Here is a 22,891-nt window from a genome sequence, read left to right on the forward strand (position 1 = left end):
GTCTCAGGTAGGAATGATTCTTCTCTTCGGTGTAGCCTCCTGAGCTGGATGCATCTGTCATCTGAGGTTGCCACGGTGTTCTCTGAATGGCTTCCTCTTCATCCAAGTAATTTAAATCACTCCCCATTATTTTTTTCCCTTCCCATTACTTTTAAATTTTTTAGCTGATGACTGGGAAAATACTTGCCATCCATTCTTAATTCAGCAAAACTCACACTTCCTATGTATACTAATGATTGCATTTGTGGGCTCAATTTCTAGAATCAAAAATGTTTTAGTTATCAATGATAAGGATGTTGGATTTAGAATTAAGTCTATGACTTGTGTCTTTGCATTGAATAAAGTGGTATGAAACTACAATACAGTAAATTACCTACTATGTTCTCAGTGAAAGCAAGAACTTTCAGAAATAGAAAATGCAAGACTTTTTATCACACGTGCAAAAAAAAAAATCTGTCATATAAGATTCAGATGACTTTATCTCAGTTAATGGGCCAATTGACATTCCTCCTGAATGGACCAGTGATTTAGATACTGAGGATATGGAAAATGAATTCAGAGAAAATCCTATCTGTCAATCACAAGATGGGGCTGCATGTCTTCATATAATGAAACATGTTAATTTATATAAAACATTGTGAAGAAACAGATCAGGATTAGGCACAGATTCCACAGCAATTTGGGTGACAAACCCTAGAAGTTAATCTTGATTTAACTCTTCTATTGGTCTGAAAACTTAAAAAAGTTGAAAGCATATTTCTCGAAGAGTTTCTATGTAAACTTCTACTTCCTTGGAAAGGTGCAAAGTTCCTATGCATTCAAAAAAGCTCTATATGTTGTTTTAGTTCTGAGTGTGTCCTACAAAATACATGCTACTTAGAATAGTTACTAGCATCGACTGCTAATAAAAGTATTTAACTGGGTGCTATTGCCAAATATTTCTTAAGGTTCCACTGGATAGAATCTTTATCTGGATAGTATACAAACTGCACTCATACTAGTCTCCCTAAATGTTTTCTTAGGAAATAAATGGTACGTAAATAATGAATATAAAATATTGCAGTCGATGGCCACAAAAACCTCATGTAAGGGCAAGCATTTTGCTTGTTTCCAAGAACCTAATGAGAGTTCCAGGGTCTCATTTAATGAAATTTTGTAAAATGCACAGTACGTAACATTGGTTAATAGTGGCCTAAAAACTCAGATTTTAAAATCACATTCAGTAGAGTTACATTTCAGCTGTCCATTCAGAAGCCACACATTAAATGCTTCTGTAATTGGTACAGTGAACAAAAACTGAACAGGCAGGTAATTTTGCTCTCCGACTCAAAGTAAATCCCTGACTTTGCCCTTCACACTTCATACATGCTACAGAGAATAGAATAAACAAATATATCTTTTAAAAATAGGAAATATTCATATTGTTAAGATTTAGAACTACTTGCTATTAAAAGAATTATGATAGCACTATTATTTTTGAGTTGCTGTGGGGGTTTGGGGGGAGTACCAGAGCCTTGGAGATGAGTGTGAAGCACCTTTACTGTTGCAGCGTCCACAGTGGGATCTTCAGTGGCCATTCTCAAGGCAGCCAAGGAACATGAAAGAAACCTTTCACGTTAATTGAGCTATGGGATGAACATTGCTTTTTTTGTTTTGGAAATTAAATGCTACATCCTCAAGATCTGCCACATAAAGACTCGTTTGCTCAAATAGGATTCATCAGAGTGTACACTACAACTTGCATTAGTGTAGTTTTCTGCAGGGAACGTGAAACAACACACAAAGTGAGTGCATAACGTGTCTGAAGCCACTGCGGCCTGCAGTCACCTGGTGTCATCACTGGTACAAAAAGGATTAAAATATAAAAGACAATTTATTCTAACGCAATTAGAATTAGTAGCCACAGCGTTTTTGGCCTGGAAGGAACATTTAAAATCATTCAAGTCATCTGCTATTTTCATTTTATAGATGAAGAAATCAGATTTAATAACCTTTATTTCTCCGAAGGGCCCCCTTGGGGGTGATAGGTGGTAGAGTGATGCAGGTGGCAGAGACAAAGTGGAAAATAGAAGTGGGACAGGAGTGTCCTAAATCAAAGTGGTGGTAGGCTTTTAATAAATCAATGGCTTCCTTCAATATTTGAGTCTTGCGTTTCTAAATTGTCCGTACATTTTTGATGTTGGGCAATAAAAAACAATTTATTTTGCATTGTGGCAGGGTTTTTTTCCCCCCTCTGAGACCTGGGAAGTCTTTAATCTCCTCTTTCAGAGCACTTGGGTGCAGCATTTCAAAAATAGCCGTATATTTTAGTTCCTCTTGGGAAGCAAAATTTTCTGCGTGTGAAGCCTACCACTCAGGTGTGGATACAAAGCCTGGGATATATCATGTTTATAGCTGCTTCTACCCACCAATGCAATATGTGTACTCCGTATTACTTCCAGAATTCCTTCTAGTCACAGAATTTTTAGGAAGAATTGATTTTCCTTTTGCTTTATAAAATTATGATATGTGTGGAGACTCTTTCGAGTGCAACTATCATCCTGTGCAGTAGCACTTGGCTGAATCAACTACACCCGAAAGGGAGGAATGACTGCATTATAGGACCTTAAAGATCTTTCTGGAACTTTAGTTTTTTTTTTTTTTAATTTTTAAAAATTTTATGACCCTGAGAAAGAACTATTTTGGAACTTTTCCTCATCTATAACTAATAGCTCCAGGCTCTGAAATTTTATGATCCTACAAATTTAGCAATTTTGCCTTTAAATAGAGTAACTTTCTCATTACCTGTAGATTCATCTTTTTGTATCTTCTGTAATAAGCATTTTCTTTACCTACATTTTTAAAAAACAAATTATTTTAAGGCATTACTAAATTTTAAAGAAAAGGAAAACAAACTTACCCTTTCTACTTTTAAATTTCTACTTTGCAAAATTTTTCCTCTTTTCAAGTTTTTTCTACTTTGCAAAATTTTTCCTCTTTTCAAGTTTTGGTATTTCATAATAAACAATTATATGATATAAAATACTATTAAATATATAACGTGCTTCATAAGGCGATTCATGTTTTAAATTGTCAAACTATTAGAGTAAATTTCATTTTTCCATATACTACATGTTAAGATTCACTTTTGCCTTTAAATATATAATTTTCATTTTTAGAAGCAGAATAAATGATGCACATAGTGTAAGCTTTTTGGATACCATCTAAAACTCCTTTGGAATTTGTAATACTCATTTTTGAGTATTACAAGATATGAGAAGGATTACATGTTTTTTTGCTGACTGAATAAGTTTGGAATAGCCTATATATTTTATTTATTTTTGGCAGCAAATGCCATATGATTTGGTGATAAAAATTCCCAATAAAAAATGCAAGCAAAAATGGAGTCAAATGTTTGATCTGCATAGACAAATGTGGATTGGAATTTGGCATAAGTTGCTGATATTATTTTAAAAATCATCACTTATATATACATAATATATAAAGGCACAATGTTGACTTTATTTTATGGTCTATTTCCTCTAGATTTACTCTGCCTGAATATTATTCATAAAAGAGTGGACTTGGGGCACCTGGGTGGCTCAGTGGTTGAGCATAGTCTTTGGCTCAAGGCTTGATCTCAGGGTCCTGGGAATGAGTCCCACATCGGGCTCCCCATAGGGAGCCTGCTTCACCCTCTGCCTGGATCTCTGCCTCTCTCTCTCTCTCTGTATGTCTCTCATGAATAAATAAATAAAATCTTAAAAAAAATAAAAGAGTGGATGTATGGTTGGGAATGTGGCTCACATCTTCAAAACACTTGCCAAATAATAACAGAGCAGGTTAGAGGATCTGCGTACTAGCATGTGGTGCCAATTCAGAAATGTCTCCAACAGTTGTGAGTCATGAAATTCCATAAGGCTGGGTTTGTATCTCCCTAAATACAGGAATGAATTAAACCTAATGGTTTCCATCACAAGGGCCTTTGGGTTTCTTCTCTTTTCAAACACAATAATTTCCCTGGCTTGTTTCACAGTGGTTAGCCCTTATTCCTCTACTGTTTTGTTTGCTGCTAATTGTTTCTTCCCAACTATATTTAAGTTTTTTGAGGATGAGTGAAGGTGTCTAATTTACTGTTTTCTATATCTTCCTTCCACATGTAGGAGTGTGTATGGCAGTTAGGCATTCTGTGAACACTTCCATTGGTTGCCAAGCAGGGTGGGGCTGTTCATCAGCTGCAAATGGTACCTGAAATGATCAGTGGCCCAGCTGGCTTTCCCACTGAAACTAGGTATAGAGTGGGGTTTAAAGAGACCAGATGTTAGAGCCAGGTTGAGCTCAACTTTTCTCTCTACTAAATATACTAGCTTCATTTTATGCTACAGACTGGTATTTCTGCATCTTGAAGTTGTTTGCTTCTCTCGCTTAGCACTTATCCCCTAGCTGTAGCTGCGTGGACAGTTTCAAAATGGCACTAGCTAATGGCACTAGCTAATGGCACAACTATGATTGCTTGGTTCCCTAGCAAAATTTAAGAAAGCCCTACCACATTTATGCTTCACAACAGCTGGTAATCAACTATCTCTATTCAAGGAGAAAAAGGTAGCAAGTGAATGTTTCCTCTACATTTATATGCTGTGTTGCTCCCCCCCCCCCCCTTATGGAAAGAATATGAATAGGAGCTGAAGACTTATGCTCTTTTCAACTTTAAACAACTTATTAAACCTGAACAGGAGTTTATTTATCCACAAAATGGAGATAGGGTATTGTTGTAAGGATTGAATTAGAAATGCTGTACTGATACAAGATATTGTTAGTGAAGATGATTCTTCTATAAATTGATCTTTAGTCTTTGAGTGACTATTTAAAAAAATTTTATTTATTTATTCATGATAGACATGGAGAGAGAAAGAGAGAGAGAGAGAGACAGACACAGGCAGAGGGAGAAGCCTGCTCCATGCAGGGAGCCTGATGTGGGACTGATCCAGGGACTCCAGGATCACGCCCTGGGCCAAGGCAGGCGCTGAACTGCTGAGCCACCCAGGGATCCCCTTTGAGTGACCTTTTGAAGTTTTACTGGTCTTGGCTATAGTGAGATGTCAAGGAGCCTTATTTTGTACAATTTTGCCATCTTCTCTTTGTTCATCCTTATTTCATCCATCAATGAACACAGTCAGAGCTTCTATGATGTCTAAGAGAGACACTGGTGATTAACCAGCTGAACTCTGGGACTCAACTGATTTGTCTTAAATCCTGGCCCACCACTCATTGGTTGTCTGTGACTTTTTCTCCTTCCCTCTCTCACCTGTGAAAACTGAAAGATAATACCTCTGGTAAAGTGTTTGGCATAGTCGCAGAACCCGACAGATTACGTACTCAATACATGTTAGCTGAGAGTAGTAGTATTAGCACCAGCCACAGAGGTGCTATAAGGGGAGACGAAGGAAGTGGAACATGGTTCTGTACTAAAGGAAGCCCTCAGCATAGATGGATCGGAGCTGACTACCCTACATATTTCCCCATTCACTTCTAAAATTTATCAGAAGTGATAAAACGTGTGTTTTTTTTCGATAGAAAAACTTCAGGGCTATTTGTTATTTGTCAGAAGTGACGGCTTCCCCTTGCAATTAATTTAGATGAGTAAGCTTTCATTTCGCCAGGCAAACAGGACAGTGTTCTCTGCAAGTTACAGTTTTCTGTATTTCTTCTCTTGGATGTTGTAGCACAGCTTACGGCAATTTGTAACCAATATACACTGCAACTGTGAACACTATTTTAAGATTTCATCTTAAGAAAAATTGCAGTGGGCGAAATCCAATTCCTTCAAAGCTACTTAATTCAGTATTTCTTCCATGTTAGTCTTGAACTTAGAAAAGATGTTCTTCCTAAATAATGAATTTTATTTTCTTTTATTTTTTCTACTACTAAACTTTTTTCTTTCTTTCTTTCTTTTTTTTTTTTTTTTAGCCAAGTTTTTGGTTGATAGAGAATGTGAAGTTCTTTTCTCTCTACTTTGTGTTTGGTATTCAGAACCCTGCTGGGTGTTTTCAAGTGAGGAAATGTCTACATTTTCTTTAAAACTGATCTTTTCCTACCGGGTGCATGTATTAACGAACTTGTGAGGATTTACATTGTTTTAATGCTTTCCATATGAAGCTCCTCCTTTGTCATTATTCTTTTTTATGAGAAAGTAGGAGTCTATCATTATCTGTATTTTATGGCCTTTAAATGGGAAAAAATATTGAGTATTTTTATATGGAGATTGCTATAATCAACAGTGTCTAATTTGAAAAAGACCTATACAACACTTGTAAATGTAAGCACATATCTCTATTAATATATCTGCAGTTATGTCATAAATATAATTCCTAGTTTATGTACCATACATTTATATGAAATTTTGGAGGTAAAATATTTAAAATGCTCTTTTATACTGGTAGTCAATTATCCTCCCTTAAGCCTTTGTAAAGTCAGACTCGTGATGAATGCTAATTTGATTTCTCAGGGTATCTTTATTATTCTAACGATTACAGTCTGCTAACCTCTTCCAGATTCACATTGACTGGTACCTGAAACACTATTGATTGAAAAGGGGTTACAGTCATGAATGACTGAAGAATAACATGAAACTCTACTTAGAGTAGAGTAGGCTTAAAAAAGCCATAGGCTTTTCCCACCACATTTGTGTCTAAGGAATATTATGTTTGTACTGTTTGGCTCTAGTATCTTTATTGTGCTTTGTTGTGCTATCTGCTAATGGATGGAGCGGAGGAAGGCTGAATTGATCCAGATAAGAAAGTACCTAGAGTTATCTCTGAAAGAAAAAATCTCGCTGGAGGAAGGGGGTTGGAAATGGAAGTAGGACACCAGGAGAATGCCAGGTAGGGAGGAGACTGGAGAAGCAGCGAGGAGGGATTTTGCAATGGTGCAAAACTCAAGTGCTTTTGAGTTCAGATGAAACTGATGGTTGATAAGATTGCAAGAGACTGTGTGTGTGGCATGTGTGTGTTACATGATACAATTCCCCCTTTCCTGCTTTTTCTTTTCTTTTCTTTTCTTTTTTTTTTAGGAGAGAGAGAAGAGAGAAGGGCAGAAGGAGAGGGGGAGAGAGAGTCCCAACAGGCTCCCTGCCCAATGCATGAGCACCTGCTGTGGGGCTCGTTCTCACAACCTTGGGATCATGACCTGAGCTAATATAAAAAGTCTTGAGACTTAAGTCACTGAGCCACCCAGGTGCCCCCTTTTCTGCTCTTTAAGAGACCTCAGTGTAGACTTTTACATCTTAGTGTTTCTGGAATCAGTTTTTATTTCTATTTCTTATTTTAATTCTAATGAATTTTATGTAGTTGGGCCTTATTGGGCAGATAAGAATGGTCAATTTTATTGAAGTGTTATATGTATTTGAAGTAGGATGAGATATGAAATATGACTGTGAAACATGAAATGAGAAATAAATGCAAGAGAAGTGTACTTTGAATTTTGGCATGACCCAGAGTGGATTTGTCTTGGAGATATACTATACTTGCAGCTGCATCATAAATATAATATCAGCTCTCCCTCCATCACAAAGAATTGTTGAATAGCGATCATTTTTTTAATTTCAAGTAATTTCTACTAGATTTGTTGCTGCTACTAGATGTAGAAAATCACAAAGCACAAGAAGTTAGATGTTTACTTTAAATAATTCCTTTAAAAAATTATTCTTATTTAGTATTTTCATTATCTATTTAGGGGGTCTTGAAAAGAGATTCATTTTTTTATTACAGATTGCTTACCATTCAATTGTTTAATTAAGCCTCATAACAACCATGTGATTTAGGTAGCATTATTTTCCCCATTTCATAATTGAGAAAACTGTGGTATAGAAATTATCATTTGCTCAAGGATTATCTGATAGTGAGTATTGGGCCAGGATTCAAAACTACGTCCATTGAATATGCAACCCACCTCTAATCTGCCAGAGTGCTCACTTTCATATAATAGTAATGTTGCTGACCTAAGCTTTTTTTTGGGGGGGGGGGGATTTATAGTATTGTTTTAAATTTTCATAGCATTTTGCACTCCTTGGAGTTCCATGACAAGTTGCTTTTTCTTTATCATACAAAGCTTTTCCCTTTTGTTTTTAACTTTTGGAGGCCACTTTAAACCAAGCTTTCAGCAAACCTGAATGTGTGCACTTGGGTTGCTCTGTCTAAGGTGGGCTTATACAGTTGCTCAATGGTGCTGACTCAGAGGGTAGAGAATGTCAAGGTGGTATGGCAAAGGGCAGAACAATTTGTACTGAGTTTTACCTTTTCCTTTTCAACTCTCTCACATTTTTAATTTCTATTTGCAAGGGTATCCCTTCTTTGCCCAGTAATTCTCTTAGCTTGATGGTTGCCATCATGAGCCACTTCTCACCATCCTTCCCTTAAAGAAGATTGGGTTGGGGAAAAAAAAATGGGGATTGACTGTGAGAGATTAAACTTTGGATGAGTTGCTTCTTCTCAGCCAACATTCACTGAAGAAGAATTTTAAAGAAGAATCTTGGGTGGGACCTAAGCATAAGCCCTTTGAAATATCAGATACTGTTGCCCAAGCAATTCACTCAACATTTTATTTCAATTAATAAATTGAACTTATTATTTAAATTTAAAATTATTTAGGAAGTATTTTTTTTAAACAAATGACTCAGTTTCTGTGCTCCCTGTTTCCTCATTATTCATTCTAAATGTGCATGGGTACATGAGTAAAATATCGAGTTGTTCTATCTAATGACAAAAAAGCTACAAGTTGCATTTATATAGTACTTGACAGACACTAATCACTTTCACATTTGTTTCCTTGGTTCTGAAAAGGACCCTCTGAAACAAACACTTGCCCCTTTACAGAGCTACAATAGAGGCACAGAAAGAAAAGGGACCTGACCAAGGTTGGCTAGCTGAGAGAGTCAAGACGAGGGCTCAGGTCTTCAGAATCCTGTCCTTGGCTCTTCCAGCAATGCAGCACCAGCAGCATGTGGACAGGGGCGGAGCTGTTAGGGCTTAAGTCCTTTATTCTTTTGAGTTCCTAGTTGCAGAGCTGGTCAGAGGAGGGAAATTACACTAGAGGACCATGCTACTCCCCACACTGTTCCAGACACCCCACTGATCACCAGCATTAGATTTAATCCAAGTGTGGTTCTGGACCAGCAGCATCAGCACCATCCAGAAGCTTGTTAGAATTGCAAATTAATGAGACCCACCTCAGACCCATGGAATCGGAATCTCTGGGGTGGGATCTGAGTGCTGCTGATGTGCAGTAAAGGTTGAGAGACATTTTAACTAAGGGATTGGATTGGTTGATAGAAGACACTAGTTAGATATTTCAAGTTTGTATCCTCTGGGTAGATCATAGTACTTCCTAACTGATGTTCTTTGTGTAGCACTATGAGCTGTCCTGTAATATTGTAGTGTAGTATAATAAAATTTTTTAAATGGTGGAGACTTCCAGTTACGGTTATAAATTATTACTATTAGTATTCAACTTTTTTGTATGTATAGAGTCTTGTCTTCTACAAAAGACTAAATTCCTCCAGCAAGAGAATCATATTTATTTATATTCTCATGACACTTAGCATAGACATAGACTTCAGAAGAGAATTGGTGTTTGAATCTATTTTATTTTGATAAGTCTTGTCATTAACTATTAACTATTAATGACTTGTGACTAAAGGCAAATATGTTTAGTGTGTGACTTCCCTCCTGAGTGCATATTTGATTCCAGGACTTACAGGAGTAAGTGCTAAACTTTATTAGTTTTATTTTTATTACATGCATATATTATACTATTATAATCAAATAGAATGCTTATCTAATATATATTATATATACCTGTATATCTCTCTATATATATATCTTCATTTGACATATGTTCTGGCCCTGGCCTTGAAGCTTACCACATATGAACTTGACTGAGTAAATTCTTTGAGCTTAACTTTACTCATTTTAAACAGAGCAACATGTATACTAGGCCCATTTCATAGAGACTATATCCAGATTAAAAAGGACAGAGCAAGTAAATATTTTCTAAGAGCTACAAGGTCCATTATAGAAGATCATGCTATCTAACTTTTCTTTTGAACATTTTACATTTTTCAATCTATGTTTGTCTGCTCTCTTTTTTTAATATAAAAGGAAAAGATAAGCCTGAAGTAGAATGAAAAGATTTTTAAAGTGACAGGACTCTTGGGTCATATAATTTGTACATCAAAAGACTAGAATTGACTCTGGTAATTTTTCATGTGTTTGAATGAGGATAATGAGAAGGATGTTAACTGGCATTTCTCAGATAAAGCTGCAAGACTTAAATTACAAAAAGAGATATTAGTGTTAGGAATAATAAAGAACTTTACACTCATAAGGGCAATATGTTCCATAGCAAGGTTCCAAAGGAAACAGCAATAAATTCTAGTGTCTGCTCAACTGCCTGACTAGGTTGGTGCTCTTTCCCGTGAGAGACTGGAAGTGATAACAAGTAACGTCTAGATGAGATTTTCTGGTCTCAGTTTTGCAACAGTCAGTATATTACGGGCTGAGCTTTGTCACGTGAGTTAGGCTTCTATCTAGGAGGAATCTGGAACTGAAAGATTATTGTTAGGTTCACCGTGGGTGTTGTTGTTGAATGGAAATCAGACTGGGACTGCAGTGCATGGGAAAAAAATCTTCCAAAAGAGGAAGTGAAGAGTGCAAACAAAAATTTAAAGTTTAAAATGCTCTCTTGTACAAGTATTTGTAGAACTAGGTTTAGATAAAGTTCATCCATTTCTTTTTATCCTGATACAAAGACCCAACTTGAAAGGTTGAAAGATTGACAGATTGATATTCTGATGATCTACTATTACACTAATCATTTGTATTATGGATGGTGTACACTCTGAACTCAAAAGTACAATTATTCCAAAAGAATAACTGCTAAATAAGCACTCATACCAGCATTGCTTTATGATTTTGTATGAAAAAAAAAAGAGTCCCAGGCAATGTTATATTTAATGTACTATACAAAAACTGTAATTATCTATTTCTGGTCAAATTTTTTGAGTTTTGTACTTTTTCCAAGTATTAAATATTTTAATCTGGAGGTCGACAAAATTACAAATGAGGAAAGTTTAAAAATTTTTTGTTACAGTTTTATAGTATAATGTATGGCTGCTTCTCTTAAGTACAATTCCTAGAGAAGCTATATTTCCAGATGACTAGCAAAATGATTGCCAGAATGCATTAATTAACCTTTATATTCACATAAAAGTGTTTTGTGAGAACAAATGTACACAAAATGTTATCTTTAATCATGGCTAATAAAAATGGGTTATATAAATACAGGTTTTACTACTGTAAATGTCTCCTTGACAAATGACAAGACCCTATTCCTTTATTAAAAGATAATTAAAAATGTTTCACAAGGGATTCAGAGCCTTCCTCCTACCTGCTTGCTTTTGAGGTAATAAGGGGAAGAGTCTTAAAGTAATATTTAAAGATTATACTAAAGGTGGATGCCTGGGTGGTATATCTCTTTTAGTTCTAGGTTTATTTCATAAAACAAAATACTAAAAAAAGTTAAATATTAAGTATCTATGGAGGGAGGTAAGGGTCCATTTTAAAATATGATAAACACAATGCCATTGATTAAGTTTTTTTTTTTTTTCCCAGAACCAGTCGTCATGGTGTGTCCACATCAGAATTTCCTGCTGCTTCCTTAGCTGAGCCTTTAGACAGCCATGTATTCCATACATTACAACCCCCAAGGTCTCAGAGCTCTTGTTCCCCCAAAGCCTAAATCATGGCAATTATTTTAATAAGTCCCAAGTTAGCAATTAAAAGTAGTCGCCAGTTTGAAGGTATCTCCTCTTCAAAGTGAGTCTGTACTAAGAAAAGATAAGACCATATCAGGCTTGTTAGACAAAATGGTGGTCTCACAAGTTTGCCCTCCATGGTGGGAACACCTCTGACATGGAGCATATATAAGAGTAGCTGGTACTGGTTAGAGAGACAGATTCTGGAACCAGAAGGCCTGGCTCAAGTTCTGTATCTAATGGTATGACCTTGGGTAAAAGTCACTTCGTCTCTCTGTGCCTCAGTTTCCTTATCCATAAAAGTATTTACTTTTTCAGATTATTGGATGATTAACGTGACTAATATCTGTAAGGCGCTAGTGCCTAGCGTGTTATATATGCTATATAAGGATTAAATCAATCAATAAAAGTCATTTCTTGCAGACACTCTAAAATTTATGTCTATGCCAGAAAAATGAATCTTGAAAGAGAACAGTGGCAGAGGAAAAGTGTTGATTGACAACAACAACAAAGGAATGGATGACCCTGGGCTTAATCCCACTTTAGGTTGCATAACGTTATATCCTACCACTCTGTGGCCAGTTTTATTTGGGACTATGTTTTTAGTGCCCTATTTGGGAAATGTTGTATTTCTAATTTGAGATATTTTATGTATAGTATAATTTTGTAGGACAGCATTTCCAGAAATGTGGTAATGCACCCACTGGATGGGAACACTGACATATGGTATTTTTGATGTTATTCTTCGAAGACCAGTTTTTGTTTTTTTCTTTTGGCTAACTTTCTTAAAAAGTTAATATGGAATAAGAGAGGTCTTTCATTGGCTGAAGTAAAGAGAAAACACATTCATAATCTGTTTTCAAGATGCACCCATACTCAATACATTATTAATAATTTTCTCACATGGAAGAAATTGTCTGTTAGAATAATTTGGTAAGTAACAAGTATGGGCTATGTTTAAAGGCAATTTTAGTGTTGTTCAATCTTCTGTTTTAGTTTCTACAGTATGTGGAATATTTGTAGCGAATTTGCTATATGGCAAATGGAATTAGGCAAATTTTAGATTATTCCATAACTAAAAGGTTTGAGTTGAACTCTTTGTTCTGCATGTTGTTTTGTAAATAACAGTAAGCTAGCAATATTGATTCATCATCTTGCTCAACTGTGCCACAAGCCATATCTGTTTTTTTCTTAGACACACACACACACACACGCACACACACAGAGCCAAATTCTCATTTTCCACATTTCTCTTGAAGGTCTTCTGCTGAGTCCTACAACATGAATATATTTTTAAAAATCCAATTAAGAGCGTGATGGCAGAGAACACATAACTCCCAGAGGAATAAAATCCCTAAGAGTATGAGTTTGGAAGTGAAATATTTTGTAAAGATTGCCATGCATTTGAAAATATTAAGACCCGATACCAAACCTTAGTATGGGAGGAACATGCCTATCACAATTCTCTATTTCTAAAACTGACATGTTTGGTGGTTAGAATCAGCATCAACTGGGAATTTGTTAGGAATGCAAAATATCTAGCCTCAACCAGACTTACTGTATCAGAATTTGCATTTTAATGAAAATCACAAGTAATTCATCTGCACATTAAATTTGGGGAGCACAGTAATATGAGATTATTAAATATCTTACAGATGGATTATAGTTACATGAAACATAAGAGAAAAAAAATCCCTGCCAGTGCAAACATGGAAATAAATCCACTTTTGATGATCCTAAAAATTAGTTCATGTTTGTTTTTGGAACTCCTCCCTCAGTATCACTTTGTATCTGTGTTTTTGCTGCTAGCCTGCAAGCTCCCTGGAGGTGGACATTGACATCTGGGTATGTCCCCAACATCTCGGGCACATTTTAAATAAATGAATAAGTAAACAATATTTTTGTTAATTTATTCCTTTATTTAAACATTAAAATATTCTGTTCCTATATAATTTTGCTGTTACTACTGACCATTCTCTACCATTCATCCACTACAAACTCCCCAAAGTAACATCAACGATAATTATAATAGCAATGGAATGAAACCAGAAAGTAAAATCATAAGAGAACAACTAACCAGGATTTACACCCATTTCCACTCATTTTATCCATCTCCTTGAAAAGGTCCACAAATCCTTTTCATCCACTAGAGTAAAGGATGGCATTAATTTATTGAATAAGCAGTTGAATGTTACAGATTTTTTAAAAAAGAGATTTTATTAAATAGTATTTGAAACTGGCTTAAAAAAATCACCTATTTCCTAGGAGAACTTGATTGCCCTCTAGTGGGGTGAAAGTTAATGTGAACTCCAAGATTTTCCAATTCAGAGAACCAGGAAAGAAAACCAGCCTCTGTTCTGGAAACATCTGGGGCATCAGCTAATTTGGTATTTGCTTCTTATCTGGCAAATATCTTGCATTTTTCATATAAGGTCACAGGTCCTCTGACAACAGAATAGTGTGCGTTTCTCCAAGGCCAAATAGGAAATTGGTACGAGCTGGAATTAGATTTCTGCAGCTTGGGAGTGGCCTCACCCGGAGTGGGCAGTCACCTGCTCAGGGCCGGCATCAACTCCTGGGGTGGGATGGGGCATATAGTCAGTCCTACTCAGTTGGAGTAAATAACAGTGGTGATTGACAAATCAGGAATTTTCCTAAAGATGGTCTGGATTCATTAATGACAAAAATGCTCAACTACATATATGCTTGATTCATCTCCAGTTTCATTTTAAACTGTACAAATTTAACTTGAAATTCTGGATGATAGTAACTACTAGATATTCAGAGAATTAAGTAACTATTTTGATCCTAAATTGTAAGGTGGAAGATTATCATGTTGTGTGAATCGGATTTGTGGCAAACTGAAAGGACTGATAGGCACTCTTGAATCTGAGTAAAATGTAGCCTCTTGCAGCCTTTTTCCTTTTTTTTTTTTTTTTTAAACCATAGAGAAGAGGCTATTTGATGGAAGGCATACCGGGCCAAATGACTGAATGCTTATTGTATAATCTCTCTATTAATAATTTAAAAAATCCCCAAAGTAAATGTGTTTTTAGTGCAACAAATAAAATCCCGCTAAAAATGTAAATGCCTAAGAGCAGAGGCAATCATTCTAACAATAAAAATACTCCCTTCCCCCTTCCTTAGGATAGAATAGTTTACTAAAACCTGTAGGTCACTTCACAAAACCATTGCAAATTGTGACTGAACAAAATTCCAGACTTTAATGCTAAAAACCACTCCATCTTCTTTATTTATTATTTTAAAATATGCTTTCAGAGAATTTTAACCTGTGTAGACCAACACCACCAGGTATATTAATTCATACCATCATACTAGCTATTTGTATTGGCTACACTGGCTCACATAATGCTTACTGCAGGCTCAGCTTACTCCGCTGGAATTAACCATATATAGAATTGATTGATAAGCTACTGCTATTTCTCTTTCAGCTTGATCTTGCAATCCTGACCAAATTCTCATTTTTCCGCTTCCGGCTATTTATATATCCATTTAGAAGGCACCCACTTCATTAGAGAAGATAATGGGGAATACTATATGCACCTAGCACAATCATGCTGAATAATTGTTTAATGAATCAGGAAAAAGCACCCACCCTGGTGATTAATTGATTATGCTTTGCAACTGAAATGATTTCAAAATCCATTATTTTAGCATTGCAGGGGTTGTACTTCTTCTCATGATTTGCAAATTCAGCTTACTCATGGCAGAAAGGACCCTTGCAACTGTCATATTTTGGGTGGGATTTTTATTAATGGGATGGTGTCTACCATTTCACGATCCAGGTTTCTGTGTAGAATTGAGACTGTCAATAATCAGCAATTGGAAGAACAATTCAAAAAAAAAAGAAAAGAAACGGTCACATTTTGTGCATCACCTGTTATTTATATACTTATTGATAGATATGACCTTATGGAATATGCAGTGAAGATCCTAACATCTCAATTATATATGTATAATTTTACCCATTGCAGTCACAAACAATTATCTGCGGAGAATTTTCCAGCAATCTTTGGCACACAAACTCTACCCTTAGTAAGCACCTGCACATAATACGAGACCCACAAGAACATATGTAATCCCGACAGGAATTGAAAATACATTCCGCTTTATAATGTAAAATGAACAGGACAAAAAAAAATTCTTGGTTTTGAAGGCTGGAGGGTAAGGAACGTAGGAGTAGGAGGAAGAAAAGTGAGTGCAACAAGGGTTAATGCTGCTTAATGAAATTCAATCATTCAAGCCTTTTGGATCAATAAGGCCACTGAGTCACGAAGTAATAAGAATAATTAGAAAGATTTGACATAATACTGATAACGATGAGTCCGCGGCCGCCCTCCTGCAGCGGAAACCTCTCGGCGGTGGGGGTGGGGTGGGGTGGGGTGGGGTGGGGTGGGGTGGGGTGGGGGTGGGGGTGGGGGTGGGGGTGGGTGGGTGCAGTACGCAGAGCGAGATCGCCCCGCGTCCCTCGGCCTGGGGACCTCTCTGGACTCGGGGTGAATCGCGACCTGCGAGACGCGGGGGTAGCTCAGGACACTGCGCAGAAGCGCGTCTCCCCGGCTGCCCCGCGGGGGCGGGCGCCCAGCTCGGGGGAGGGGAGCGCACAGGGCGCGGCGCGGGGCTCTGCAGGGCTGGCAGCGCTCCACGCGCCGGCTCGCCAAGCGCGCCCCCCAGCGGCCAGCGGCGGACCGGGCCGGGCCGGGCCGCAGCCCGGAGGGGAGGGGAGGGGAGGGGAGGGGTGGGGTGGGGTGGGGCGGCGCCGCGCTCGCTCGGCCGCGGTCTCCCGCAAAGGGCGCGCGTCCCGGGAACCGAGGGAGAACCCCGCGTGGGGCCCGGGGCTTCAGCTGGGGGGAGAAAGCGGCCTGAACTCCGCGGGCCGCGGGAGGGCGAGAGGAGAAACCCCGCGGCCGCCCCTCCGGGAAGGGGTCACCTCTGCGGTCCTGCGGCCGGCTGGGGCGGGGCGGCGCCTTTGTATGGCCGGGCGGGGCTCAGCGGCCTCTGCAGAGCCACCCCTGGGCCGGGGCCCCGGGCATCACCGCAGAGCGCGGGGCGTCTGGGGGGTTCCGGGCTGCGGGGCTGGAAAAAGGGGCCCTGGGTCTGCAGAGCGCGTAACTGCCCCTCCCCGGCGGGGTTCGACGCCCAGCCTCGGAGCCCGAGGTCCCCCCAGCGCGGCAGAAAGGGTGCGGCAGGGCGGAGCTGCGCGGGGCGCATCCCGCAGCGGTCCCCGGTCCCCGGGGAGGGGAGCCTCAGCAGCCGCCCGATCCGGGGCCCCTCCCTGCCCTGCACCCCAGCGGCCGCTGGAACCGCGGGGGCGCTTAGAGGCGCACGACCGGCCGGGGAATCTCTGTGTCTCAACTGTCTCTCCTATATGTAGTATTTAGGTTGAGCCCATAGAAATTGTGGTGATTTGGTCCCGTTTGACCTAGAAGACGGTATTTCACGTGGCTCGATCTCAGAAGTTGGCCTCTTTTGTAACTGTGTTGTTGCATCTACACCTACCCAGGTTCCCGAAGCTTTTACCCCGAACGATCAATGGGCTCAAAGAAGCCTTTCTCCGCGTCAATGTCTAGTCACCCTCTGTGTGCAATGTGGGTTTTTGAAAAGAAAAAAAAAATGTTAACCCACTTTTGGCCTCCTCTCCCTTCAACAGAACAATGAGGCCGGGGTGGGGAAGGCAGGGGCAGTGGTCAGGGCTCGCTGGGAAGCCGAGGCTGGGAGGCAGGAGCGACCAGCGCGGGGCGTGGCTCTGCTGTCCCCCCCCCCCCCCCCCCCCGGCTGGGCTCCGGGGTGTCGCGCTGCGCTCCCCACCCCGGCCCTGTTTCGGCTGAAGCTGCTGCACCCGGCAGGGGGGAGGAGGGAGGGCGCCGGCGCGGCTTCACACAGGGTGGGGCCGTCCGCATTGTGCGCCCAGCGCTGCAGGTGCCTCCCCCGGGGACCGCTCGTCCTCACACAAAGAAACCCCACCCCAGCGCCTGCGAAACCGCTGTCCCTCCACCCCGCCCCGCCGCGCGCTACCCCGCCCCTGCAGCTGCCCACCCGCGCCCTCCTTGCCCTCCCCGACTTCCTCTCCCCTTCCCCTCCCTTTCCCTAAAACAAAGGAGCGTAGCACCCCCACCCCCCGCCCTAACCTCCCCGCACCGCGCCCCAGGACTAGCGGTTTTTCCGACGAGACAATACCATAAAATTTGCCCCGTTCTCCGCCCGCCGCCCCCCTCCCCCCGTCTCCACCCATCTTTCAAACAACCTTAGAAGGGACCGATTTGACTTCGCGTTTTTCTTTTTTTCCTTTTCCCCACCTCCCTCCCCTCTTCCCCATTTTCTTTCTTTCTTTCTTTTTCTTTCTTTTATTTTTTAAACTAGAGAAGAAATAAAGGATGTTAGGAAGCACTTTCCAAAAATGTCCCTTAACCTCATTTAAGGCAAACAGTAAAGGTAGCTCCCCCACCCCACCCCCCAACTATTGGGCCCTAATTTTAAACATAGAAACAGAACAAATTCTCTACCCACGGGAGGGCAACTTACCTGCTTCTACCTTCCAAAAGAAAATTTTAGTTTTAGATTTCCAGGGACCCCCCTCTTTGCCCTTCCCAAACCCGCAGAACTGCCTTCGTCCTTCCCGGTTCCTGTTTTTTTTTTTCTTTTTCTTTTTTTTCTTTTTTCTTTTCTTTTTACCATTAACGTCTTTTTCTCTATAAAATATTTCCGAATGCCTTCAAAGCTCTAAGAAGGAAGGTGAAAGGTGGGCTCCAGGTCGAGCCGAGGGAGAACGGGGCGCGATGCCTTACCCATTGCTGTTTTAGCCATTGTAGGGATGTGCAGATGCTGAGCGGCGGCGAAGGCGAAGGGTCCAGCTACAGCAGCGGAGAGAGCGAGAGAGAAGACTGAATAAGGCACTGAGTCTGCAGAGTGGGACCGTGCGAGAGAAAGAGCAAGAGGCAGGAGCCCATGAATAATTATCACTCAGAAGCTCAAGCAGATTGGCTCCCAAGGTCCCCTGACATGACTCCCGCAGAGTCAGAATCTCCAAGCATTAAATATTGATCGGCCAATGGTGCTGGAGTACAAAGTACCAGAATGCAGTTTGAAATGGAAATCCGTCCTTCCCTGGCAGCTCCCCCCCGTTTTGGGGGCCTGATAGTACAGTCCAAGTAGAGTGGAGCCTTAGCCCAGAAGCCTCCTAGGAGCTAAGAACTGGGCTGTGCCTACCTGGGAGCCAGGAGGATTGACTTTGTTCACACATGTTTTATCGCACAAACAGAAAAAGGGAAAGGGGTTTAGAGCTTTGAGAAGTCTTCACAACATGCTGACTATTGGAAACATTTGTGGTTTTACTTGCTCATGGTTTCTCTTTCACCCTTGGCCCTGGTTTGGTAGTTTGTGGTATTTAAGCTTGACCCCATGCCTGGCTATTGGTGGCAGATTGAAACAGAATTGCATTGTCGTCCTTTGTCTCTCAGCACAGCTTGGTCTCTTGAAGGTCTCTCAGTAGAGTGAGGCCTGGTGTTTTCTACTCTTGGCACAGAAGGAAGAGGCTGTTTGGGCTGCTGAGGTATAGGTACATATAGTTATGGTCTACTTGGGGACCTTATGGAGGAGGACCTGTGTCTGTGTCTTGTCCACGGGCTTACAGGGAGGAACCAGGTTGGCTGACTGGCTTGAGTGTTGGAGGAACCAGAGGTGGGTAATGCCATTCTGCCTTGGAGATGTAGGATAATATGGATTGAAACCCCAGTGACTCTTGCAGGTCTCAAAAGAGAAACCTTTATACTGAAAACCTATCCGAGATGAAAGGTGTGATCTGGAGCATGGTTTTTCAGAGATCCAGAGACTTCATTGATATAGGCCAAAGAAAGATGTGTTTGGGATTCAGGCTGAGCAATGTGGTGTGTGAGGAACTCCCAGGTGCAAAATGTGACCTTTCGGTAGAGAGAAGATATTCACTAATTCATTCCTATTGACTTAATGAACTTCATTCATTAATTCATTCTTTCTTAGAAGACTCGCATAAATATTAATTGAGCATTTATCACATGCCAAGGTTTGAGGACAGAACAGTGAAAAAGATTTTAGACCTTGTTCTCATGGAGATTTTAATCTCTGTTAAATTCACACAGTGATTAAATTAACTCAGTGATTTCACTGAGTCTTCCTCCCTTCTAGATCCATTCAGAAACTGTGGTTTTTGACATTTGAAAAGAGAAAAGGCAAAGGATTGTTAATTCTATTGCATTTGAAAGCCAAAAGAATAGCACATTGTTGAAATCATGAACATATACAAAATCCTGGCAATTTTTAAATTTTATAGAAATGATTGGGATTATTCTAATGAATGAAGTAAATTCTTAGCAGCTTTCTATTAAATCACATTTCAAAATTTTTTTCTAGCCTCATGAATAATAACGCAGTTTTGAACACATAAAAAACCGTTTGAAAGTAACAGGCACTCTCCTTGGTGCTGAAATAAATTTCTTCACCTCCTGTTAACTTGTAAGACATTTAAACCCCATAGACATCTTGCTGAGTGATGGAAAGTACTGGAACTAGAGCAATTCTGACCTGCTGAATCATAGGAAAAATAAAACATAAAGTGGTGATCAATAAAATTACTTCTCGAACAGGAAGATTAGAAATTATTCCTCTCGTCATTGTACAGGTCTGTGAGTATGACACAGCAATAGAGCAGCATGGAAGTTGCCAGCATCTGGAAATAACCGTTTTCTCCCTTTCTATGGTCATTGTCCACTTTAAACGTGAGAGCTAATTCCTTCTCAGTGGAGTACTTATCAGCCATAAGATGAAGGACCTTCAGCATGTCTGTGTGACTCATATTTTTAGAGTATTCCTCTTCTCCCCACCACACCCTTTCCCCTCAGGCTATGTATCATCTTTACATATTCTTCAGCTTCCTTGGAGAACAAGATCCCTAAGTCATGGCATTAAGGACTTTAACAACTACCACTAGTAGTTGAATAAGATCTTTTGCACTTTTAAATAAACAAAACAAAACAAACACACATTCTACTATCTAATTTCTAATCCTATGGTGAACATTACTTACTAATGGATAGGAATATGAGAAGGAAGTCAGTATATATAGGGGCAAGTGTTAGATGTGTGTCTTTTTTTCTATTTCTGACTTACTGGGCATTAGTCTCCTAACCTCAGCTGTGTGTGATTTTCAAGTAATGCTAAGCAGGGGAGAGGGTAGGTTAGTGTGTTTTACTATACAATATAGGAATAGTAGGCTGTCATCAACTGGCTAAGAACAATTAAATAAATTCAAAGAGCTGACTTATAATCAATTCCTGTTCTTTCTTTTAACATAACAATTTCAATCATGGATCTTGGCCTGGGAGGGTAGGGATAATCAGGAACAGGGAATTATTTTATATTTAATAACTTATTCATTATATGTTCATTTGTTCAGGTATTCATTCACCCAACAAATATTTATTTAGTGAAATTTTGGGCTTCTATATTATGAAGTCATCCAACCTTCACCCTAATTTCTAAAAAATATGCAATGAAAAAAGGTAACCCCCACTTCTTCAAGAAAATGCTATTAATTTTGGAGGGCAAATATTATCCTGTGTATCAGTTAGAGCATTTTGGTTACAAAGTATAGAAAAAACAACCAAACTGGCTCTGATAGTAAAAGATCCTTTTTTCTTTTTGTTGTTTTATTTTTGTTTTTGATTCATCTAACTACAGAGGTAGAGTAGGCCTAGCACTCCGGAAATAAGAATCAGCTTTTCCTGAAGCAAATGGTTTGGATAAGGATGAGGGGACACCTAAATTAAGAAATAGGTACTAGGTTTGTAAAATGTAAAATAAAGCCAAAAGTACCTATCTCCCAGGATTTGGGGTAGACTAAAGGGTTCATGTATAAACTGCCTAAATCAGTATGGATACCTTTTTAAAAAATATTTTATTTTATTTATCCATGAGAGACACACAGAGAGAGACAGAGACACAGGCAGAGGGAGAAGCAGGCTCCTTGCAGGGAGCCGGATGAGGGACTCTATCCCAGGACCCTCACACCCTGACACCCTGGGATCACACCCTGAGCCAAATGCAGACTCCACTACTGAGCCACCCAAGCACCCCTCACTATGGTTACTTAATAACTGTAGCTGCTATGTTTATGGTTTCCAACAAATTTAAAATTTTTAAGAGTAGACACTGAGTAGTGTATATCTTTATATCCTTTTTGGTGCTTGGCTTCATGATTCACATGGTTGAAAGTCAACAAATGCTTGTGAACTAACAACAGCAATAATAAAACATTTGAACATAATTCAAAATGACTGAACCCAGTGAAGTAATAGTGATACTTTCAACCACCTTTCTTTGCTTTGTGCCAAGTTTTGAGGACAGAATAGTGAAAAGGATTTTAGACCTTGTTCTCATGGAGATTTTAATCTTTGTTGATTTAACACTTCTGTGATTTCCCTGAGTCTCCATTCCAGAGCCATCCAAAAACTGTGGTTTTTGACATTTGAGAAAAAGGCAAAGGATTGCTAATTCCATGTGGGAAGCAGTGAATAAGATGTTTACTCTTATTTCTTTATTTATATACTGCCCATTCCCTAAAGGACATAGGTAGATAGGACTCAATCAGTAGAAGACCCTTGCTAACCTTTAAAAATCTTTAACAGCAGTAAGAGGAAGTTGTAGAAGTAAAAAATGTGCTAACAGAGATTTTAATTACTGTGGGTTACAGTGTATTGTGTATTATCTCTGTGAGGCCTGAGGTGTTGATTTCTGCCCAAACTGGAGAGGAACAGTTGCTTTGGAGGATTAGCTGATGTAATCTAATGTAGTCATATGATTTTCTGCTATTAATAATCAAGTGTCTGGGAAAGAATCCTAAAGTAATTATTAAAAGTTAGTAAGATATGAAAAATACTGTTAGAGCTGAATTAATTGTTTTGATCTGACCTCAGTTGATTACAAGGGAAGCTTGTGGGAAAAAAAAGGCCATAGAATTTTTTTTAGGTGGTTGGGAATGCAGTTATAGCTGAAGATATTAGAAATGCATTTAAAATAGTAAGATGAAAAAATGGCTAATTGACTAACATT

The 22,891-nt window shown here is 39.5% G+C and overlaps 1 protein-coding gene across 1 annotated transcript in view; it reads right to left on the reverse strand.

The window, feature by feature from the left end:
• Positions 1-18,880, reverse strand: part of STMN2 (stathmin 2) — a 49,859-nt gene extending 30,979 nt beyond the window's left edge. Inside the window, exon 1 of the mRNA XM_072804147.1 lies at positions 18,595-18,880. Within this exon, the coding sequence (XP_072660248.1) occupies positions 18,595-18,613 (19 nt within the window). The 5' untranslated portion in view covers positions 18,614-18,880. The remainder of the gene's footprint in view (positions 1-18,594) is intronic.
• Positions 18,881-22,891: the final 4,011 nt, after the last annotated feature.

The sequence above is a fragment of the Canis lupus genome, chromosome 28 (genome assembly GCF_048164855.1).
Source record: "Canis lupus baileyi chromosome 28, mCanLup2.hap1, whole genome shotgun sequence".
NCBI classification, from domain to species: domain Eukaryota; kingdom Metazoa; phylum Chordata; class Mammalia; order Carnivora; family Canidae; genus Canis; species Canis lupus.